General features: G+C 43.1%; 1 protein-coding gene across 1 annotated transcript in view; it reads left to right on the forward strand.

The window, feature by feature from the left end:
* Positions 1–740: 740 nt before the first annotated feature.
* The window catches only part of ACTR3B (actin related protein 3B), a 42538-nt gene continuing 24522 nt past the window's right edge, over positions 741–18756 (forward strand). The window contains exons 1-3 of the mRNA XM_029077979.2: positions 741–873; positions 9851–9906; positions 15743–15867. Coding sequence (XP_028933812.1) covers positions 830–873; positions 9851–9906; positions 15743–15867 — 225 coding nt within the window. The 5' untranslated portion in view covers positions 741–829. The remainder of the gene's footprint in view (positions 874–9850; positions 9907–15742; positions 15868–18756) is intronic.

Below are 18756 nucleotides of genomic sequence, written 5' to 3' on the forward strand. Positions count from 1 at the left end.
CATTCATTCATTCAATAGTATTTATGGAGAGCTTACTATGTGCAGAGCACTGGACTAAGCGCTTGGAATGGACAAATCGGTAACAGAGAGAGACAGTCCCTGCCCTTCGACGGGCTTACAGTCTAATCGGGGGAGACAGACAAGAACAATGGTAATAAATAGAATCAAGGGGATGAACATCTCATTAAAACGATAGCAAATAAATAAAATCAAGGCGATGTACATTTCATTCATTCAATAGTATTTATTGAGCGCTTACTATGTGCAGAGCACTGTACTAAGCGCTTGGAATGGCCAAATCGGTAACAGAGACAGTCCCTGCCCTTCGACGGGCCTACAGTCTAATCGGGGGAGACAGACAAGAACAGTGGCAATAAATAGAATCAAGGGGATGAACATCTCATTAAAACGATAGCAAATAAATAGAATCAAGGCGATGGACATTTCATTAACAAAATAAAATTGGTTAATGAATTTGGAATTTGTGGAGGTGGCACCCATCCCAGCCGAAACGGGGGACTTCCAGAGACAACAAAACAGAGTCATTTGGATCAAGAGCTGCTCTCCTGGTCCAAACCATAGCCTCCCTGCCGACGCTACAGGGGGTTAGGGTGCTGAGGGGACTGTGGGCAGAGTGCCCGCACTCAAGATGGCGGCGCAGGCCTCGCCTCCTTCTCCTTCTCCTCCTCCCCCCCCCCCCGCGGGGGTCACGTGGTGCCGGCGCACTGCATCCGGGCCCTCGGAGCCGCCCGTGGCGGGGCAGAGGAGGGACCGGCGGTGGCTGCTGCGAGGAGCGCTCCGTCCCCGGCGGCTTCGGAGCCTCCCGAGCATGGCGAGCTCCCTGCCCCCCTGTGTGGTAGATTGTGGCACCGGGTAAGAGTCGCTTTCCTGTCCCTCCACCCTCCCCGGACCCCTCCATCCCCTGCCCAAGGCCTCCTCCACCTTGCCCCTGGCCTCCCCCTGCCCCTCCAGCCGCTGCCCGTCCTTCCCTTCCCGATTCAATCCTCTTCCCCGCTGTCCAGCCTCACAGTGGGCGGCTCAGGCCACCCCCCTGCAGTCCCTTGCCCCCGTTTCAGCCCTTCCCTCCCTCCCACCTGGGGAGGAGAAGGGAGCATCCCCCCCCCCCCCCGCCTTAATCGTGCCCTTGGCTCCAGGTTCCAAGCGCTCAGCCCAGTGCTTCGCACACATCAGCGCTCAGTGATTCTATTTATTTATCCTTGTTTAAATGAGATGTTCTTCCCCTTGATTCTATTTAATGCCATTGTTCTTGTCTGTCCGTCTCCCCCGATTAGACTGTAAGCCCGTCAAAGGGCAGGGACTGTATCTGTTAACGATTTGTCCATTCCAAGCGCTTAGTACAGTGCTCTGCACATAGTAAGCGCTCAATAAATACTATTGAATGAATGAATGACTACCACTGCATGAACCCCCCAGTCCCTGCCACCTCTCCATCCTTCCCTCCTCCGCTCCCCATCTCCCCCTCCTCACCTTGTCAGCCACGAATGAATTCTTCAGCTCTTCCCTGCCCAGGCCAACCAGAAGGGTTAAAAAAATGAATTGGATTCATTCGTTCGTATTGATTGAGCGCTTACTATATGCAGAGCACTGTACTAAGCGCTTGGAATGGACAAGTCGGCAACAGATAGAGACCATCCCTGCCCAATGACGGGCTCACAGTCTAACTTGGGGAGACAGATGGACAAAAACATGACTCGAATTCTGGATTTATAAAACAGCTGATTGATTTATAAAACCATTTATTGATTGGCACAGTGGTTGGCGTGTCTTCCTTCTTCCGTCTCCATCCCTGTTATCCAGTTGTGTAAAATGGGTAATTTTTATTTTTGCCAACACCCTTTCCTTGGATACTTGGAGGGGCCTTGGACTTCCTCGGGCAAACCTACCTTCATTGGGCAGGGATTTGCTCTATCTGTTGCCAAATTGTACAATCCAAGCGCTTAGTACAGTGGTCTGCACAGAGTAAGCACTCAGTAAATACTATTGAATGAATGAACCTGTGGTCTTTTCACCTTCAGCTCTTCATCCCATTTAATAATGTTGGTATTTGTTAAGCCCTTACTATGTGCAGAGCACTCTTCTAAGCGCTGGGGTAGATACAGGGTAATCAGGTTGTCCTACATGAGGCTCATAGTCTCAATCCCCATTTTAAAGATGAGGGAACAGAGGCACAGAGAAGTTAAGTGACTTGCCCACAGTCACACAGCTGACTGACAAGTGGCAGAGCTGGGATTCGAACCCACAACCTGACTCCCAAGCCTGGGCTCTTTCCATTGAGCCACGCCACTTCTCCTTTCCCTCCCCACCATTTCCCTCCTCACCATTCTTCTCCCTATGCAGTAAAGCATTTGCCCCTAGCCAGTCTTCACCTGTCCTGCTCTTTCTCACATCCTGTGTGACTGATTAAGCCTTTTCTATTCACAGCTCGATATTCACCCTCAATTGATCACCCCTCCCTCCACCGCCCTGACTCCTCTTCGTTCCTTCATCCAACCTTCACTGGTGCGGAATTGAACTGCGGTTACATTTTTGCACACCTCACCGTTGTTAAAAGCTTCTTTCGACTTCGGTGGCGGTGGTAAAAATAGCATACTTCATTTCTTGAAGTCTCTAAATTGGAGAAGAGCTTATTCTTTGGTCAGGGGAATGCACTTCTGGAGGTGTGATTGTTTTCTCCTAAAATAGCACAGTTAAGATGATACCATGATGATGCAAGAGACTTCTTCCTTTAGCTGCTGCTAGCAGAGGAGGTATTGGACAACGTGATAGGGGTTGGGAAGGTTAGAGATGATACTTATAAAAAGTAAAGTCGATTCAATTTGTTGATAAAATGTCAACTTCCATACTAAGGCATCTGTAGGCCTGAATTTGGAGGAATTCTTATCTCAAATTACTTAAATTTTTTAGCGTTAAAGTTTATCTAAAAGGGATTTTTATTTTCATTTTTAGTCACACAATACGCCTTCAGAAATTCACCATGGCCGTTATTATTTTCAGAAGAAAAATCCCTTTTGGCACTGTTTTCTTATCCAACATTTTAGGTGTGTTTTTAAATTGGATTATGTGATCGCCAGTCCATCCAATTAAATCTTCATTTCCTGTAGCCACTGAAACCATCCACACCAGAACACTCCATCTTTTCCTCAGAAAAATACTTCAGCAAATTTAGTAGTAGGAGATTGAGGGACTCTCCCTCTCTCTAGACGTTAATTTGATATTTCAACCTAACTCTTAATCGCTATTGTTATCAAGCTGTATTGAAGGAAAAAAGTATTGCCACCTGCACTTTTTTTTTTCAGACTAATTCTTGGTATCTTTTCTTACTGGCAGTCCAACTACTGTATGTCAGGTGGAGAAAACCAGATGGCCCATTTTCCATAATAATTGTTTTTTCTTACTGTGTATAAATTTTGTGTTTGAATTTTTGACTTTTGTTGTATCTCTAAAATTCATTTCTGGGAATCGTAATAAGGTATTTAGCCCCATCTCCAGTGTGATACTTGTTGGCAAAAATTATGGCGTGCGTGTGTTAGACTCAGTTTCTGTTGGTGGTACATGATCCTGATCTCTTGACCTTTCCCAGTATTTGAAGAGATGAATTAGATCTTGTTCCAGAAGATGGCTTTGATGGAAGGACATCCAACTAGATAAAAGAAGTGATTTCAAAGGAGTATATGGTATATCTTCTGTGTTTTTTTTTAAATGGCGTGTCTTCTTTGTTAGATTGTAAGCTCATCGTGGGCAGGGTTCATGTCACTTTGTCTATATTTCCCAATCGCCTAGTATAGTGCATGACACTAAGAGGATGCTCAATAAATGTTACTATAATAATGCTAACTACTATTAGAGTCAAGAGGAAAAGGGCACAGAAAAGCACCAGGTACTCCTAGGATCCGTAATTCAATCAAACAATAGTATTTTTTGAGGACCTACTAACAAACATGAATAATTTCCCCAAATTATCTTCAGATTGCCTCCTCTGAATCACTCTGGCATTAATTCACCCACTTATTCACCCACCTATTGTCTGGGTATTGTGACCAAATCAGAATAATTATTTGGTCTTTAATTTTTCTGTTTGTTTTCAGAACATTGGCATGGATGAGAAGTTGGCTTAAAAATAAAAATCTATCAATAAGGAAAGAAAGAAAGACAGATAGAGGTTCTCGGGTTCTGCAGTTCATTGAAACCACATTTAAAGAAGTTCAGCTTTGGCATCAAAATAGTAATTAATTAACTGAGCCCCCATGAAGTCACCTTCTGCTCAAGGCACATGGTTGTGGGAGGAATCCCAATTGTGCATAAATATGTTGAGTTGACAGCATTCATAACTCCTCCTGACTTTGCAGGATTAAAAAAATCAAGATGCTACTCCTCTTGCAAGGCAATGGCATTTAACGAGAAGAGTAAAATAATTTAGAGGTGGTTGGAATTTTAGAGGGAAGGAGGCATAGGTGGGTAGCCACAGGCATCCTCCTTGGGGTGGTATTCCGGCATGACTTTTAGCTACTGCTGACCTGCTATCGTGTGTGACTAGCTCAAGGGCGTGGGATGGCCTAACCCTAGTTTTGGGGGATCCTGGAACTTGGGAGAGCTCAGTTCTGCTGAGGCTGTTCTTATTAAAAGATTATATTCTTCAGTGTCAACAATTAAAGGCATCCAGACTGTTCAGGTACTCCTAATTATCAGGAGCATTCATTGCCTCCATGTTAGCTTCACTTAGAGATTTTCTTTAAAATCATTGTGCAGCTGTTGATCCAGATCTTCTTGAACATAAGCAAAAGTTGGGGAGAAAATTATTGAAATAAGTACTCAGTTTTGGGAAAAGTGTTGATTTTTGTGCAGATGGGAAGAGGCTTGGGTTTTCTGCTTTCTGAATCTAGATCAGTAGTTCTGGTTATCATTCATTCATTCAATAGTATTTATTGAGCGCTTACTATGTGCAGAGCACTGTACTAAGCGCTTGGGATGAACAAGTCGGCAACAGAGACAGTCCCTGCCGTTTGACGGGCTTACAGTCTAATCGGGGGAGACGGACAGACAAGAACAATCTTTGTGTTGGAGAGAAGTTCAGAGGCATTGCCATCTCTGGGAGTAAAATATAAAATGATTTCCTTGGTCAGATTTTTGATTCTTCATTATCTGTGGATAATTTAGCCAGTTTATTGTTTATGTCCACTATTTTTCTGGCTTCTTCTTGGCTATTTCAGACCTCATTAATGTCTCAATCAGAGCCTGCACAAGGGAAATGGAAAGGTGAACTTTTGGTCAATCATTTTCTCTACTTCTCAGCATTTGAAGAGTCAAAGGTTTGTAGAGCGGTTGTAGTCTTTGCCTCAAAGAGGGTTTTCAATGATCCATCGAATCCCCGTTCCCTCCTCAGTGTTTGGGAGCTAGCTCTAACTTCCTAATGCTAGGCCATGAGACATCTAGGTTTATTATGTAGTTCCCTTTATCTCAAAAAATGAACATTAATACTTGTCATTAAGATGGTCCTAACCAAGAAGAAGAAAAGGTGGTTTTTCTGCTCATTTTTATCCGAGGATTCTTCCTGTCATTTGTTAGAGCTCAAGGGATTTTCATGTTTTCCTCTCTCTATCCTCTTGACACCACCCCACACAGCAGCTGCCTTCTTTGTCACTGAGAGAGAGATTAACATTGAAACTCCAATAGAAGAAATCTTCTGTTTAGAGTGGCTTACTCTTTACCATCCGATTGTGCTCTGAGATCTTAGGTCACTGGCAGCGAGGTTTGAAGTCTAAATATTTCTTGATTCCTTCAACAATGTTCTGATAGAATAAATTTGAAGGGTGGACAATCTAATCTGTGTTTTTGTTTCCTTTCCATTACAAAGCCCTGTAAATACACCCCTCCACCAAACAAAATGAAACCCATATCTTGGAAGATGGGGCATGGAATGTACAAGCTTCAGTATAAAATTACCATGTGTCGGGGTTATTGAACAACTATATTGTCCCTGAATTGGTAGCCAGATCATATAAGATGTCACATTGTTATTTTTCTAATTTTTTTCTCTACTCTTTGAGTGGGAGCTGAGACCTTCCTGAGGTAGAAGGGGAGACCAATTTGATTTTTCACGGAATGTGGATATGAAAGGGAACATGTAGAGATTGCTTTTGTCAGGATTGTCAAATCAGCAAAGGCAATATATTATTGAGCTAATTTCCTTTTCATGGGCTCCATTCTTTTAGTGTTTTTTTTTTAAATTTTGGATTGTCACCTGCCTTTCACTCTTCTTCTCTTGTCATTTCATTTCTCCTAAACTCTTCTCCCAGTTCCATTGTTGTGGTGCTCTTGATAGTGCTATTCTGTGGGCCATTTGGAGTGTTTTTCCCCACTGACCCCTTAACTTTTTAGCCTGAAGTTGCTCAAGCTAATATTGTTCTTTTGGAAAGGGAGCAATAGCCTCTGAAAGATGGAAGATTAAAAGTCAGTCTTGAAACTCTTCTTTTAAATTATCCTATTTTAAATATACAGTTTCTTATCTAACACAAATTTCATTGTTAAAATACCTTAACTAGTAAATCACTGAATCAGAGGACGCCCTACTAATGACATTATCTGTAGAAAAAACACAGGACTTGGAGTCTGGAGATGTGGATTTTAGTCCTATCTCTGCCTCTGGCCTGCTGGCCTGCAAGCAAGTCATTTACGCTATCTGGGCCTCAGTTTTCTCATCTGTAAAACTGGAATAAAATGGACTGTGAGTCATTTGTGGGACAGGGACTGTGTTGGATCTAATAATTGATCTAACTCAGGATTTAGTGAATAATACATATTACAATCATTTTAATAATGGACATTGTGAGTATTCAAAGCAGCAATATGATTAAAGGGCTCGTATTTTTTAAAAAGAAATTAAATATTAGCATAGAGATTATGAAGGGGTATTTGAATAGGGTAAGCTCATTGTCGGCAGTGAACGGGTCTACCACTTCTGTTATATTGTACTCACCCAAGCACTTCGCTCAGTGTTCTATATCCAGAAAGTGCTCAATAAATGCAACTGATTAGTGAATATTTCAGGGATGGTGAGGATGATAATGTAAAGGAAGAATAGTGAAAGCGATATGTAAAAATGATAATGTAAGTGCAAGTTTTAGAAAATTTTTTTGTGAATGTGAGATTGTGCAGTGTTCTTTCAAGAAAGAAACATTCTCTTAATGTGAAACTCCTTGAGATATTGTAGAGAAAGCATTAGAAAGTTTTTAAGGGAGCAACCTCACATTAAACTAAAAAGTTTCTGTTCAGTATTTATGATTTAAAAATCAGTATGCGTGTATAATTAACGGCATTTGCATTGTTGACTTCTTGTAGGTTCCGCAATTGTGGACTTTTGTCTTATTCTGAGGGGTGAGATTTTCTTATATGACCACATCTTTCAGAATAAACTTTCTCAAAGTAAGGTTTGTCTCCGACTGCAACATTACCTGTCTTGTGAGCGGCATTTGAGAAAATCTCACTTGCATTAAGAATGGTTCAGCTCCATTTAGTGTACTTCAAGTTCCCATTTGAAACCCTTGGAAACATCAAACTGTCATTTCCTTAGCTTTCACCACCCTCCCACACCACGGTTCATTATAAAATGCTACGAGTAATCCTATTAATCATAAAATGAGTCAGTTTCGTGAAAGACTCAATCCATTTAGAAACTGTGATCAACGCTTCTTGGAAGCCCTTGCTGATCCATAAGGCACACCAAAACGGAAGCCACAGTTTCTTTACATTGACAAAGTGATTTCCAAAATATTTTCTATCTCCATGTTTTTTTCATTCAAGAAATATGTCAAAAAAAGGAGATTGGTAGCTCTCTATTCAAAATGGGGCTTGAAATATTGAGAAGTGGCATAGCCTAGTGGAAAGAGCACAGGCTCGGGAGTCAGAGGAGCTGGGTTCTAATCCTGGCTCTGCCACTTGTCTGCTGTGTGACCTTGGGCAAATCACTTAACTGCTCTGTGACTCATCTGTAAAATGGGGATCGAGACCATGAGCTCCACTGGGGACATTGTGTCCAACCTAATTAGCTTGGACCTATTGGCACATAGTAAGCGCTTAACAGATACCATAAAAAATATTGAGTAGCTGGGAAGATGATGCAGTGAAAGCAGGGATCCACTTTCCTTGGGTGAAAAGCAGACTTCGAACTTTTGATAGGAAAAATTCAGGAGGATAATTTCATCCTTATTTGGATGTAGTGGAAGGGGCTGGCTTCTTCCTGGATGAGTAAAATCAGGAGGGGGTGATCGTTTCTGCTTCCCCTCCACCAAGCTGTGACCCCGTGCCAGCATCATTGAAAGCCAGAGATGGGACAGAATGACTGAAGGGGCTCCGAAGCCTGCCCCACCTGCAGAGATCCGTAATAATAATAATAAATTTGTGTGATTTATTAAGCGCTTACTCTGTGCCAGGCAGTGAACTTAGTGCTGGGGTAGATAGAAGGTGATCGGGTTAGACACGGTCCCTGTCTCACTTGGGGCTCACAGTCTACTTTTTTCAGATGGAAATAACTGAGGCACAGAGAAATGAAATGACTCGCCGAAGGGTCTCACAGCAGATAAGTGGCAGAGCTGGGATTAGAACTCAGGTCCTTCTGACTCCCAGGCCACGTGCTCCCACTCCTCTGCTTTCTGGGGGGGCTCGTGGTGGAGGCGAAGTTGACACAGTGAGAGAAGGAGTGGCTTCTTGGACCCCCAGCGTATAATACTACTGCCCTTGAAATATTTAGTGCAGTTCATCTTAAAATCAGTCAGTGTGGTATTTATTAAGGGCTTCTTTGCGTGCAGAGCACTGGACTAAATGTTTGAAATTCATGTGGAGAAGCAGCTGGGTCTAGTGGAAAGAGCGTGGGCCTGGAAGTCAGAAGCTCTAGGTTGTAATCCCAGCTCTGTCCTGTGCCTGCTGTGTGACCTTGGACAAGTCATTGAACTTCTCAGTGCCTCCGTTTCCTCACCTACAAAGTGGGAATTCACTATCTGTTCTCCCTCTGCTTAGACTGTGAGCCTGATGAAGGACAGGGAGTGGGTAGACCTGAGCATTTCGCATCTACCCAAGAGCTTAGTACAGGGCTTGGCACATAGTAAGTGCTTATCTAATACTACAGTTGTTATTATCTTGAAATCACTTGTAAGAGGAAATTGCTTGGGTACAATTAGATGCTTTTGTTGTTAAGAAAAAATTAAATCATTCCAAACATTACACAAAGCTCCATTATTAATTACAGTGATCCTTAGAAGAGCAAGGGATTAACCTTTTCCATTTGCCTATTGCCTGCTAATCTCTCAGCTCCAGGAGATAGTTCCTTTTTTTCTGTGAGGCAAATGAACATTTCACAAATGGAGCAGATAATGTTTTTGCTTTTGTCTTAGTCTAGACTCTTGGAATCCACTTTACAAAAAGGTTTGTCAGAAAAATGGAAATGAGCCAGAAAGTAAATATTCCCATTACACATTCCAAGAGCTGCTAATATTTGATTCTGCACATATGCAAGGAACTTTTGAAGGGCATTTGTAGAATTGTTTTGATAGTCAAATGGTCCAGGATAAGATTCAAGGACTTTGTGAAATGAGTGAATTCTAGTTAAGATATAATTCAGAAATGAGGAAGAAAATGTGTGGTGACTTGGTTTTATGATTCCGCATAACTCAGTTTTAGACGTGTAAACCCTAACAAATTGCCAGTAATTATATATTTTTTTAGGATTGACAGGTGAGGGGTAGTGTTAAGGGCTTGCAGATTATGTGATGAAAGGTACTGGATAGGTGTGGAGTAGAGTATTCTTGTCTGACCCCTGTTGATGACTTTGTGCTTTTAGGTATACCAAGCTTGGCTACGCGGGCAACACTGAACCCCAGTTCATTATACCGTCATGTAAGTAGAAGCTTTGAATTCTGACTAAGAAAGTGATGCTTATGTGATCATTCTGAGTGGTCAGATCTTTACTCATGTATGAGACAATTCATTTACTTGTCCATTTCCTCATAAAGACTCTTTTAGTTGCTGATATTTTGTTTGAAATTCGTAACTCAATCAATCAGTGGTATTTATTGTTTATCAAGTGCTTAGAAGAGTGCAATACACCAGAGTCGGTAGGCATGATCCCTCTCCACAAGGGAAGTAGTGTGGCTTAGTGGGAAGAGCTTAGGCTTGGGAAACAGAATTTGGATTCTATTCCCAGCTCCATCATGTACCTGCTGCGTGACCTTGGGCAAGTCATTTAACTTCTCCATGTCTCAGTTCCCTTATTTACAGAATGGGGATTCAGGATCTGTTCTCTGGCCTACTTAGAATCTGAGCCCAGTGTGGGGCCTGATTATTTTCTGTCTACCCTAGCACAGTGCTTGAAAAAAAGTATACATTTAACAAATATCACAGTTATTATCATCATTATTATTATTATTATTATTAAGGAGCTGATAGTCTAGGAGGAGAGACAGACATCAAGATAAATTATGGATATCTGGTACTTTGTCTGGACCTTATAATCAGTCAGTGGTGTTTAATGAGCACTTACTATGTTCAGAGCACTGCACTAATGCTTGGAAAAGTACAATACAACAGAGTTGGTAGATGAAATCCCTGACCACAAGGAGATTACAGACTAGAGGGCTAAAAACTAAACCTAGAAAGACCTGGATTCTGAACCCGGATTTGCCATTTGTCTGCTGTGTGACCACAGTCCAATCACTTAACTTTTCTGTGCCTCCGTTACCTCATCTGTAAAATGGGGATTAAGACTGCGAACTGCAAATGGGGCATGGACTGTTTCTAACCTGATTAGCGTGGCACATGTAAGCGCTTCACAAATACCACTAAAAAAACCCAAACTAAGCCTCCTCTTTAGGAGTTCATGTCCAACACGCCGCGTATTGTAGTGGAAAGAGCACAGGCCTAGGAATCAGAGGCCCTGAGTTCTAATCCTGAGCCTGCCACTTACCTGCTGTGTGACCTTGGGCAAATCACTTTACTTCTGTGAGTCTCAGTTACTTCAACTATAAAATGGGGATTAAAACCTCCAATTCAGACTCTGAGCCCTATGTGGGACAGGTACTGTGACTTACCTGGTTATCTTGTATTTACCCCAGCACTTAGTGTTTGACACATAGTAAGCACTTAACAAATATCATTTAAAAAAAAAATAAAAAACAAATTGAACTATAGAGGGTGTCATCAGTTCCTTTTTTGTTCCTTTTAATACTCTCTCCCTAGTCTGTCTACTCATGCAGATAATAATGTTGGTATTTGTTAAGCGCTTACTATGTGCAGAGCACTGTTCTAAGCACTGGGGGAGATACAGGGTAATCAGGTCATCCCACGTGAGGCTCACAGTTAATCCCCATTTTACAGATGAGGTAACTGAGGCACAGAGAAGTGAAGTGACTTGCCCACAGTCACACAGCTGACAAGCGGCAGAGCTGGGAGTCGAACCCATGACCTCTGAGTCCGAAGCCCGGGCTCTTTCCACTGAGCCACGCAGATACAACCTTCGTCATTGTCAAGAGCGTTGGGGGCAACCGAAGCTACTGAAGTGCAGGGGTCACCCGGGATGAAGTCCATATCCATCTTGAACGGATTTAGCCACTTTATTATACATTTTCTTTAGGCTAAGCCCAGGGCAGTTTCTCTTGAGAGTGGAAGGGCTCTAATCATCCTCTCTGTGCCACTGGTAAGAATGTCTGTGTACAGGTCCTGAGAATTTAATAAAAAGAAACAAATCCCTATATAACATGTAGTCCTCACTAGTACCATATTATGGAAAGTCATCTGACAACCTGGGACAGATGAGGGCTGTTTATTTTTCTGGTTATTTTGTAAGAGCTGCTCACGTCTCAAGAATGTAGATCTATTATGGTGATCCAGGGGCAAAGCCTCGGGCCAGACAGCTATAATTTGCCTTGAAAGCTATGACTGGGCTATGTTGGAGGCAGCACTGTACCTGAAAGAGTCTGTTAAAAATAAACAAAAAACTGGGGAGATTGTTTTTATTTTTGATTGGTGGGTAGATCGATCTAGTTCAAATTTTGGAAGGCATGAAGAATCCTCTTGTTCTGTGGCCCTCCGGTATGTTTTTGCATCATTCCCACTGACTGACTCCAGATATGATTAGGTCTAAGGAGAAGGCAGTGCTCAAGTGAAATCCCCTCTCTCCACTCCAGTCGTATGTGCGTATGTGTCCAGCGTCTCTGTGCAATCGGTTTGACTTGACTGTTAACAAATTTTCATGTGGTGGTGGTGGTAATTCTAGCTGCCTGAGTGGTATATGTGTACACGATCAGGAGAAATAAATTTCCAACATGGACAGTTAATAAAAATAACAATAATAATGATGGTATTAAGTGCTCAAATGCGGCCAGTACTGTGCTAAATGCTGTGGTAGATACAAATAATCTTTTTGGACATAGACTTTGTCCCACAAAGGGATCACAGTCCACGGCAGAAGAACAATTTATAGATGAAGACACTGAGAAACAGTGAGGTTAAGTGACTTGCCCAAGGTTACATAGCAGGTAAGTGGCTGATCTGGGATTAGAACCCCAGTCTCTTTTTGACTTCCACTGCTGAGCAAAACACCAGCCCACACTTCTATTTGCCCCATTTCTGATTTTTTGGATGTAGTTTGGCTTTTAGAACTGCCCCTGTTCTTACTCTCAGAACTTGTGCCACCATAGCCCCAGTCCTACCCACTGTTCCCCTCTTGCCAACTTCCCTTGGCCACATTTTTAAGTTTTAAATCAGTATGTGAAAGAGGCAGGAGAGAAGGACTAGTCTTAGTTCCCTTTATCCTCTCTCCCTTCCGACATCTCCACCTCTGAAGTATTTTGCATCGGCAGTGGGACCCCCACATTACAGTGTCAGTCTGCTTCAGTTAATTGATCACATTTATTGAGTATACTATACTATTTACTATTCTAAGTCCTTGGGAGAGTTGGTAGACATGTTCCCTGCCCACAGTGAGCTTACAGTCTAGAGAGGAAGACAAGTGTGTAAATCAATAAACTTGGATAAGTACAAGAGTGCTTTGGGGCCGAAGTAGTGGGGGTTGGCTGGAAGAGAAGGAGCAAGATCTGAAATTGCTTATTTGTATAGATAATTTCTCCGTTTTCATGTTCTTTTAAGACAGTATTCCATAGGTGATCATTTTGGAGTACATTTTCAATTATTCCATTAGCATTTTTTTGAGGTTTACAGTGCCTTGTCTGTTAACTTTATTCTGCAGTTAGTTGCCTAATATTTGTTTCTTCACCTGCCTTGAAAGCTGTCTGTTTTGGACAGCCGCCATAAGGGTAAGGAAATACCAAGTACCTTGAGGGCTGAGTAGATAACAAGAACAAATAACCAATAAAAACACAGTAAAACTATTTGTTTGTCTTATTTGCTTTTTATTATAGTTTCTGGCATTCACCCAGTGTTACGTTTAGGTTACCAATTTAGAACAAATAATGGAAATTTTGGATCTTTATAGGGGTAACAGAAATGGCTGGTCGTGTTGGCGTCAGGCTTGAATTCAATAAAGAAACGTTTTGCAGCAGCTTACTTGTATGGGCACCAAACTGTTAAGATATAAAGACTTAGGAATCTATGATACTCAGAAAGTTTGGGTCCGTCACACTGTGTGCTTCCCTTTCCATTAGAAGTACAGTAGAGTGGCAATGAAATTCCGTGACCGTATTTAGGATTCGAGTTTTAAAACAGAGGAGTTTATGCAGGTGCAAGAATTTTAAACGGACAACATTTTAAAGGGGAAGGAAAAATGAAAGGAATAATAGGCCACACTTTGCAAACCTAATGTACATGTCTTTTCATGGAAAAGGAGAATCTTTCAGGAGGCCTGGTACAAATTAAGAAAAAAAATCAAATCCTGGATTAGTAACTTTTCCATACAGTATTAGCAGGTCCATCTGCCAGGTCTGGGGTGACTGGCCTATTATGGGACCCCATCAGGGATTGCTAAAAGTTCTTTTTTTGTGGTATTTGTTAAGCACTTACTACCTGCCAGGCACTTCACTAAGCACTCGGGTAGGTACAAGCTAATTGGGTTGGACACAGTCCATGTTCCATTTGGGGCTACAGACTTAATCCCCATTTTACAGATAAGGTAACTGAGCTACAAAGAAGTGAAGTGACTTGCCCAAGGTCACACAGCAGATAAGTGGAGGAATCAGGATTAGAACCCAGATACTCCTGACTCCCAAGCCCTGGCTCTCTCCATTAAGTCATATTGCTTCCCTTTCAAAGGTCAGGAGTTCCACCCTTCAGTTCTTTCCCTCTCCCCTCGATGGGCACTGCGCTCCGGTACCACTTCCAGGAGAGTCGCCAAGCCCATCGTTTCTTTGCTCCTCCTGGTGCATGAGTTTTGGCAGCTCCCTTGTAGCCTCCCCACCTCCTGCTACTGTACGATGGTAGTTCTTTGGGAGGGGCAAGACTCAATCTATCCATGGTATTTATCGGACGCTTACAGTGTGCAGTGCACTGTTCTAAGCGTTTGGGGGAGTATAATAGAAAAGCGTTGGTAGACCTTGTTCCCTGCCCTCAAGGAGCTTACCCTGGCACAAAGGCCCAGGGCTTTCTGAGTGGCTCCAGGAGGCGATGGCGCATCAGCCTCCCCACTCAGTAGGATGCTTGGCAGCTCCAGGCCTTCCCTCTCCTGGAGAGCGGGACTCTGGAAAGCCATCAGGGCACAGGGAGACAGGTGGGGAGGGCACCAGAGACTCTAACTTAGTCTCTGGTACAGTTCCTGCCAATCCCCCGCTGTCCTGTTGGGCATCAGGTGTTGCCAGGTAGGGCTGGGCCCTGGGGCCCAGGGCATTTATCACAATTGGCCTACCCTAGAGATGGTCCAGATTATTTATAGATTTTATTCTCCAGCGTAGAGGCTGAGCGTGTGGTGATGACAGTTACTAGCCGAAAGACCCTATTGGGTGAAGGAGTAGCAGCTGTGTTGAGGCTAGGAGGCTCCACCGTGGGGGATGTGGCAGGATGAGGACGAGGGAAAAGAGAGCGAGAGAATTGGCGTGGGAGAGAGACCCGTCTCTCTTAACTCCCCCCCCCCCCCCCCCCCAGTTGTCCAAGATAGATGGACGGATTCTTCCTGGACCATTGGGCTGCTTGTCTTTGGATGATGCTCTTGGCCAAGTTTATCAGAACTACCTCTCCACCCCACCCCACCCCTAGGTAGCATTGATGTCAGTTTTTCAGTTTCTGATAACTAACGTTGGTGCGGTCTGCACACTGTGTATATGTCAGGAAGCAGACTGCACTTTGTGTTAGTGTTTCTCATTTTTGTTTGGTTTGATTACTGAAATTCTCTCTTAGCTCATGATGCCATGACATTCTTCTCCCCCTTCAGTTGCTTATTTGCCAAGTCTATTATTAGCACCCAGGTTCTTTTTACTTAGCATATTCAATTTGTTTTCAGAGAGATATATTTGTTGCATTTGACTGGGTGGCTTCTAGTGATGCTATAATAGAGTCTCGACGGGTAAAATCCACTTGTGGTGTACTGAAAATGAGCCTCACTGTTTTTCATATTGTTTAAATAGCCCTCTGAAGCGGTTTTTCAAAACTTCCCATTTTTCATTGTTGGGGGAGAAAGATGAAACCCACTCATTCGGGGAAAACTTCTCACCATCAACATGTCATGCTTTCTTACCGTTGCCTTATATAAAACTCTTCCGTAATGGAAACTCTTGTTCCTTTTCTATTGAAGGCATTGCCATCAGGGAGTCAGCAAAGGTGGTGGACCAGGCCCAGAGGAGAGTACTGAGAGGAGTTGATGACCTTGACTTTTTTATAGGAGATGAAGCCATAGATAAGCCTACGTATTCTACGAAGGTAACATTCATTCATTCATTCATATTTATTGAGCTCTTACTATGTGCCGAGCACTGTTTCTGAGGGTACTTTTCTGCTGTAGTTTTCCTTCTCTCTCGAAGTACTGGCGGCCAGCCAAAGGGGCCTGAGGATCAGGAGGAGGCAAGGGTTGCCCTGCTTGGCAAAGCTATGGGTTCCGCACACATCCAGGCATCTCCTGTTTTATTGCGTCCTCATCCCTGGGGCCATTTTGGGCTCTCTGGTACTCGGCCCTTCCTGCCATCGTGGCACAGTAGAAGGAGCCTGGGCTTGAGAGTCAGAGGCTGTGGGTTCTAATCCCGACTCCTCCACTTGTCAGCTGTGTGACCTTGGACAAGTCACTTCCCTTCTCTGTGCCTCAGTTACCTCATCTGGAAAATGGGGATGAAAAACTGTGAGCCCCACAACCTGGTTGCCTTGCATCTACCCGGTGCTTAGAACAGTACTTGGCACATAGTAAAGCTTAACAAATACCAACATTATTATTATTATTATTACTAGTGGCACTGTGTGAGTGGCAGAGACATCAAGAGCCGCTTGGGGCCTTGGAGTCAGTAGCAGAGCACAGGTGGTGGGAGAAGTGGTCCAGTCGATCAATCAGTGGCATTTATCGAGTGCTTACTGTGTGCACAACATTGTATTAAATTCTTAGGAGAGTACACTACAACAGAGTTGGTAGGCCTGATCCTTTCCTTCAAGAAGCTTACAGTCTGGTGGGGAGACAGTCATAAAAATAAATTACAGTTAGGGGAAGTGGCAGAGTAGAAGTGCTATGGGGTGGGAGAAGCCAGAACTTGTGGGAGACGCAGCCACTGAAAATCACTCGATTAATGGTTTATTGTCACTGTGTGCACAGCACTGGACTAAACATTTGGGAAAGTACAGTATAGCTGAGTTGGTAGACATGTTCCCTGCCAACAAGGAGCATACAACACTGAAGCTCCTCGGAAAACACCCTTTTCATCCCTTTTCCCTTTGGCCCCTACAAATGGCAAAATACAGAAATGGTTTAACTAAACCCTGTCCTGGGCCATTCTACCCATATCCTCCAGAAAATTATAGTCATTCTTTTCAAACGAGAACCTCCCACCACCCGACTGAAAAAAAAAATCCAAAAGTCATACCAAACACAAGATAAACTTTCTGAAAAGCAGAACATCTAAACCTAATTATTCTGTTAGATGACTGAGTTGTGTGCTGTCAGGTTCTTCAGCTGCTATTTCAGAGTGTGGTATTACTTGTCTCGAGCCCGACATGCCTCAACTTGAGTGTTTCCTTTTTTTCCCCACATTCAGTCAGTTAAAAATACAGCATTGTCAGCTGGTGCTAATCGTAATGGTCCATACTTTATTGTTTTAAAATGTATTGTTTGTGTCCGATTTGCTTTTTGAAGATGATACTATTATCATTGAAATCCCATCTGTGAGTGTCATGTGTGACCCACTGATTCTGTTTGCCTTGTGCACAGCTATACGTCGTCCCTTGGTCTGGGGCTTTGGCTGCTGCTTGCTGTATCGACACTTTTCTGTTCTGCCTCCTTCCTTGACTTGCGTCTGAAACCTTTACTGTTGCAGGACTAGTTGATTCTTGTCAGCAAAACGTTCAATATGTTTATGTTTATCAACTGTCACGCGAAGTCATTTATGTCTCAGTAAACAGTCGGGATACCTTGCCCTTATAGATTGTTCCCCATAAGCAGTTACTGCCGTTTGGCTGGAAAACCCTTTCCTGCCTGGAGTACCCTGGTGGCCCACACACGTGACTTTTTCTCACCTTTGACTTGGAGTTCTGTCATTTCCCTTGCTGAGGTGGTCAATATGTATTCTTACCTCGAGAAGGCTTAAAAAGACTACGTGAGGACACATGCACGTTTCTCTGATTTGAAACATCATCTTAACCATTAAGGGGAGATAAATGTCTTAAAAAATTATAGAATCAGTCATTTGTATTTTCTGAATGCTTCTGTGTGCAGAGCACTGTACTAAGTGCTTGGGAGAGTACAATATTAACAGAGTTGGTAACACATTCCCTGCCCGCAAGCTCACGATCTAGAGGGGAGACAGACATATATATAAATAAATTATGGATATGTGCATAATCAGTGGTATATATATCGAGCACTTATTGTGTGCAGAGCACTATTCTAAGCACCTGGGCGAGTACAATGCAACAGCATTCGCACACACAGTTACCTGCCCATAATGAGTTTATAGCCCGGGGGGGAGAATGACATTAATACAAATGAATAGCATGAATACATAAGTGCTGTTGGGTTGAGGGAGGGGTGAATAAAGGGAGCAAAAACAAGAGCAAGAGTGACACAGAAGGAAGTGGGAGAAGAGGAAATGAGGGCTTAGTCAGGGATGGCCTCTTGAAGAAGATGTGCCTTCACTGAGGCTTTCAAAATGGAGAAAGTAATCGTATGTCGGATGTGAAGAAGGAAGATGCTCCAGGCCAGAGGCAGGATGTGGGTGAGAGGTCGGCAGTGTGATAGGATCGAGGTACAGTGAGTAGGTTGGCTTAGGAGAAGCCAAGCGTGTGGGCTGGGTTGGAATAGAACAGCGAGGTAAGGTGAGGTAGGAGGTTCCTTTGATAACACAGTTCCATTTCTCAGCCCTTATAATCATGAAAGTTCATCCTACTGTCCACCAAATTTTCTTTTTTGCTGCCGTACTATGTTCCAAGCACTCTATTAAATGCTAGGGTTAGATACAAGTTAAAAAGGTCAGACAATCTAAATACAAACTCATTCTTCCTTATTCTCCCTGGAAATGGACAATAGCTGTTCTTCATTGTACAGTGGCCTTTCATAACCATCAATAGCAGTTATTTGAACATCGACTATATCCGACTTACTAGCTTTGACAGCAT

This window comes from Ornithorhynchus anatinus, chromosome 13, assembly GCF_004115215.2.
Source record: "Ornithorhynchus anatinus isolate Pmale09 chromosome 13, mOrnAna1.pri.v4, whole genome shotgun sequence".
Lineage (NCBI taxonomy): Eukaryota > Metazoa > Chordata > Mammalia > Monotremata > Ornithorhynchidae > Ornithorhynchus > Ornithorhynchus anatinus.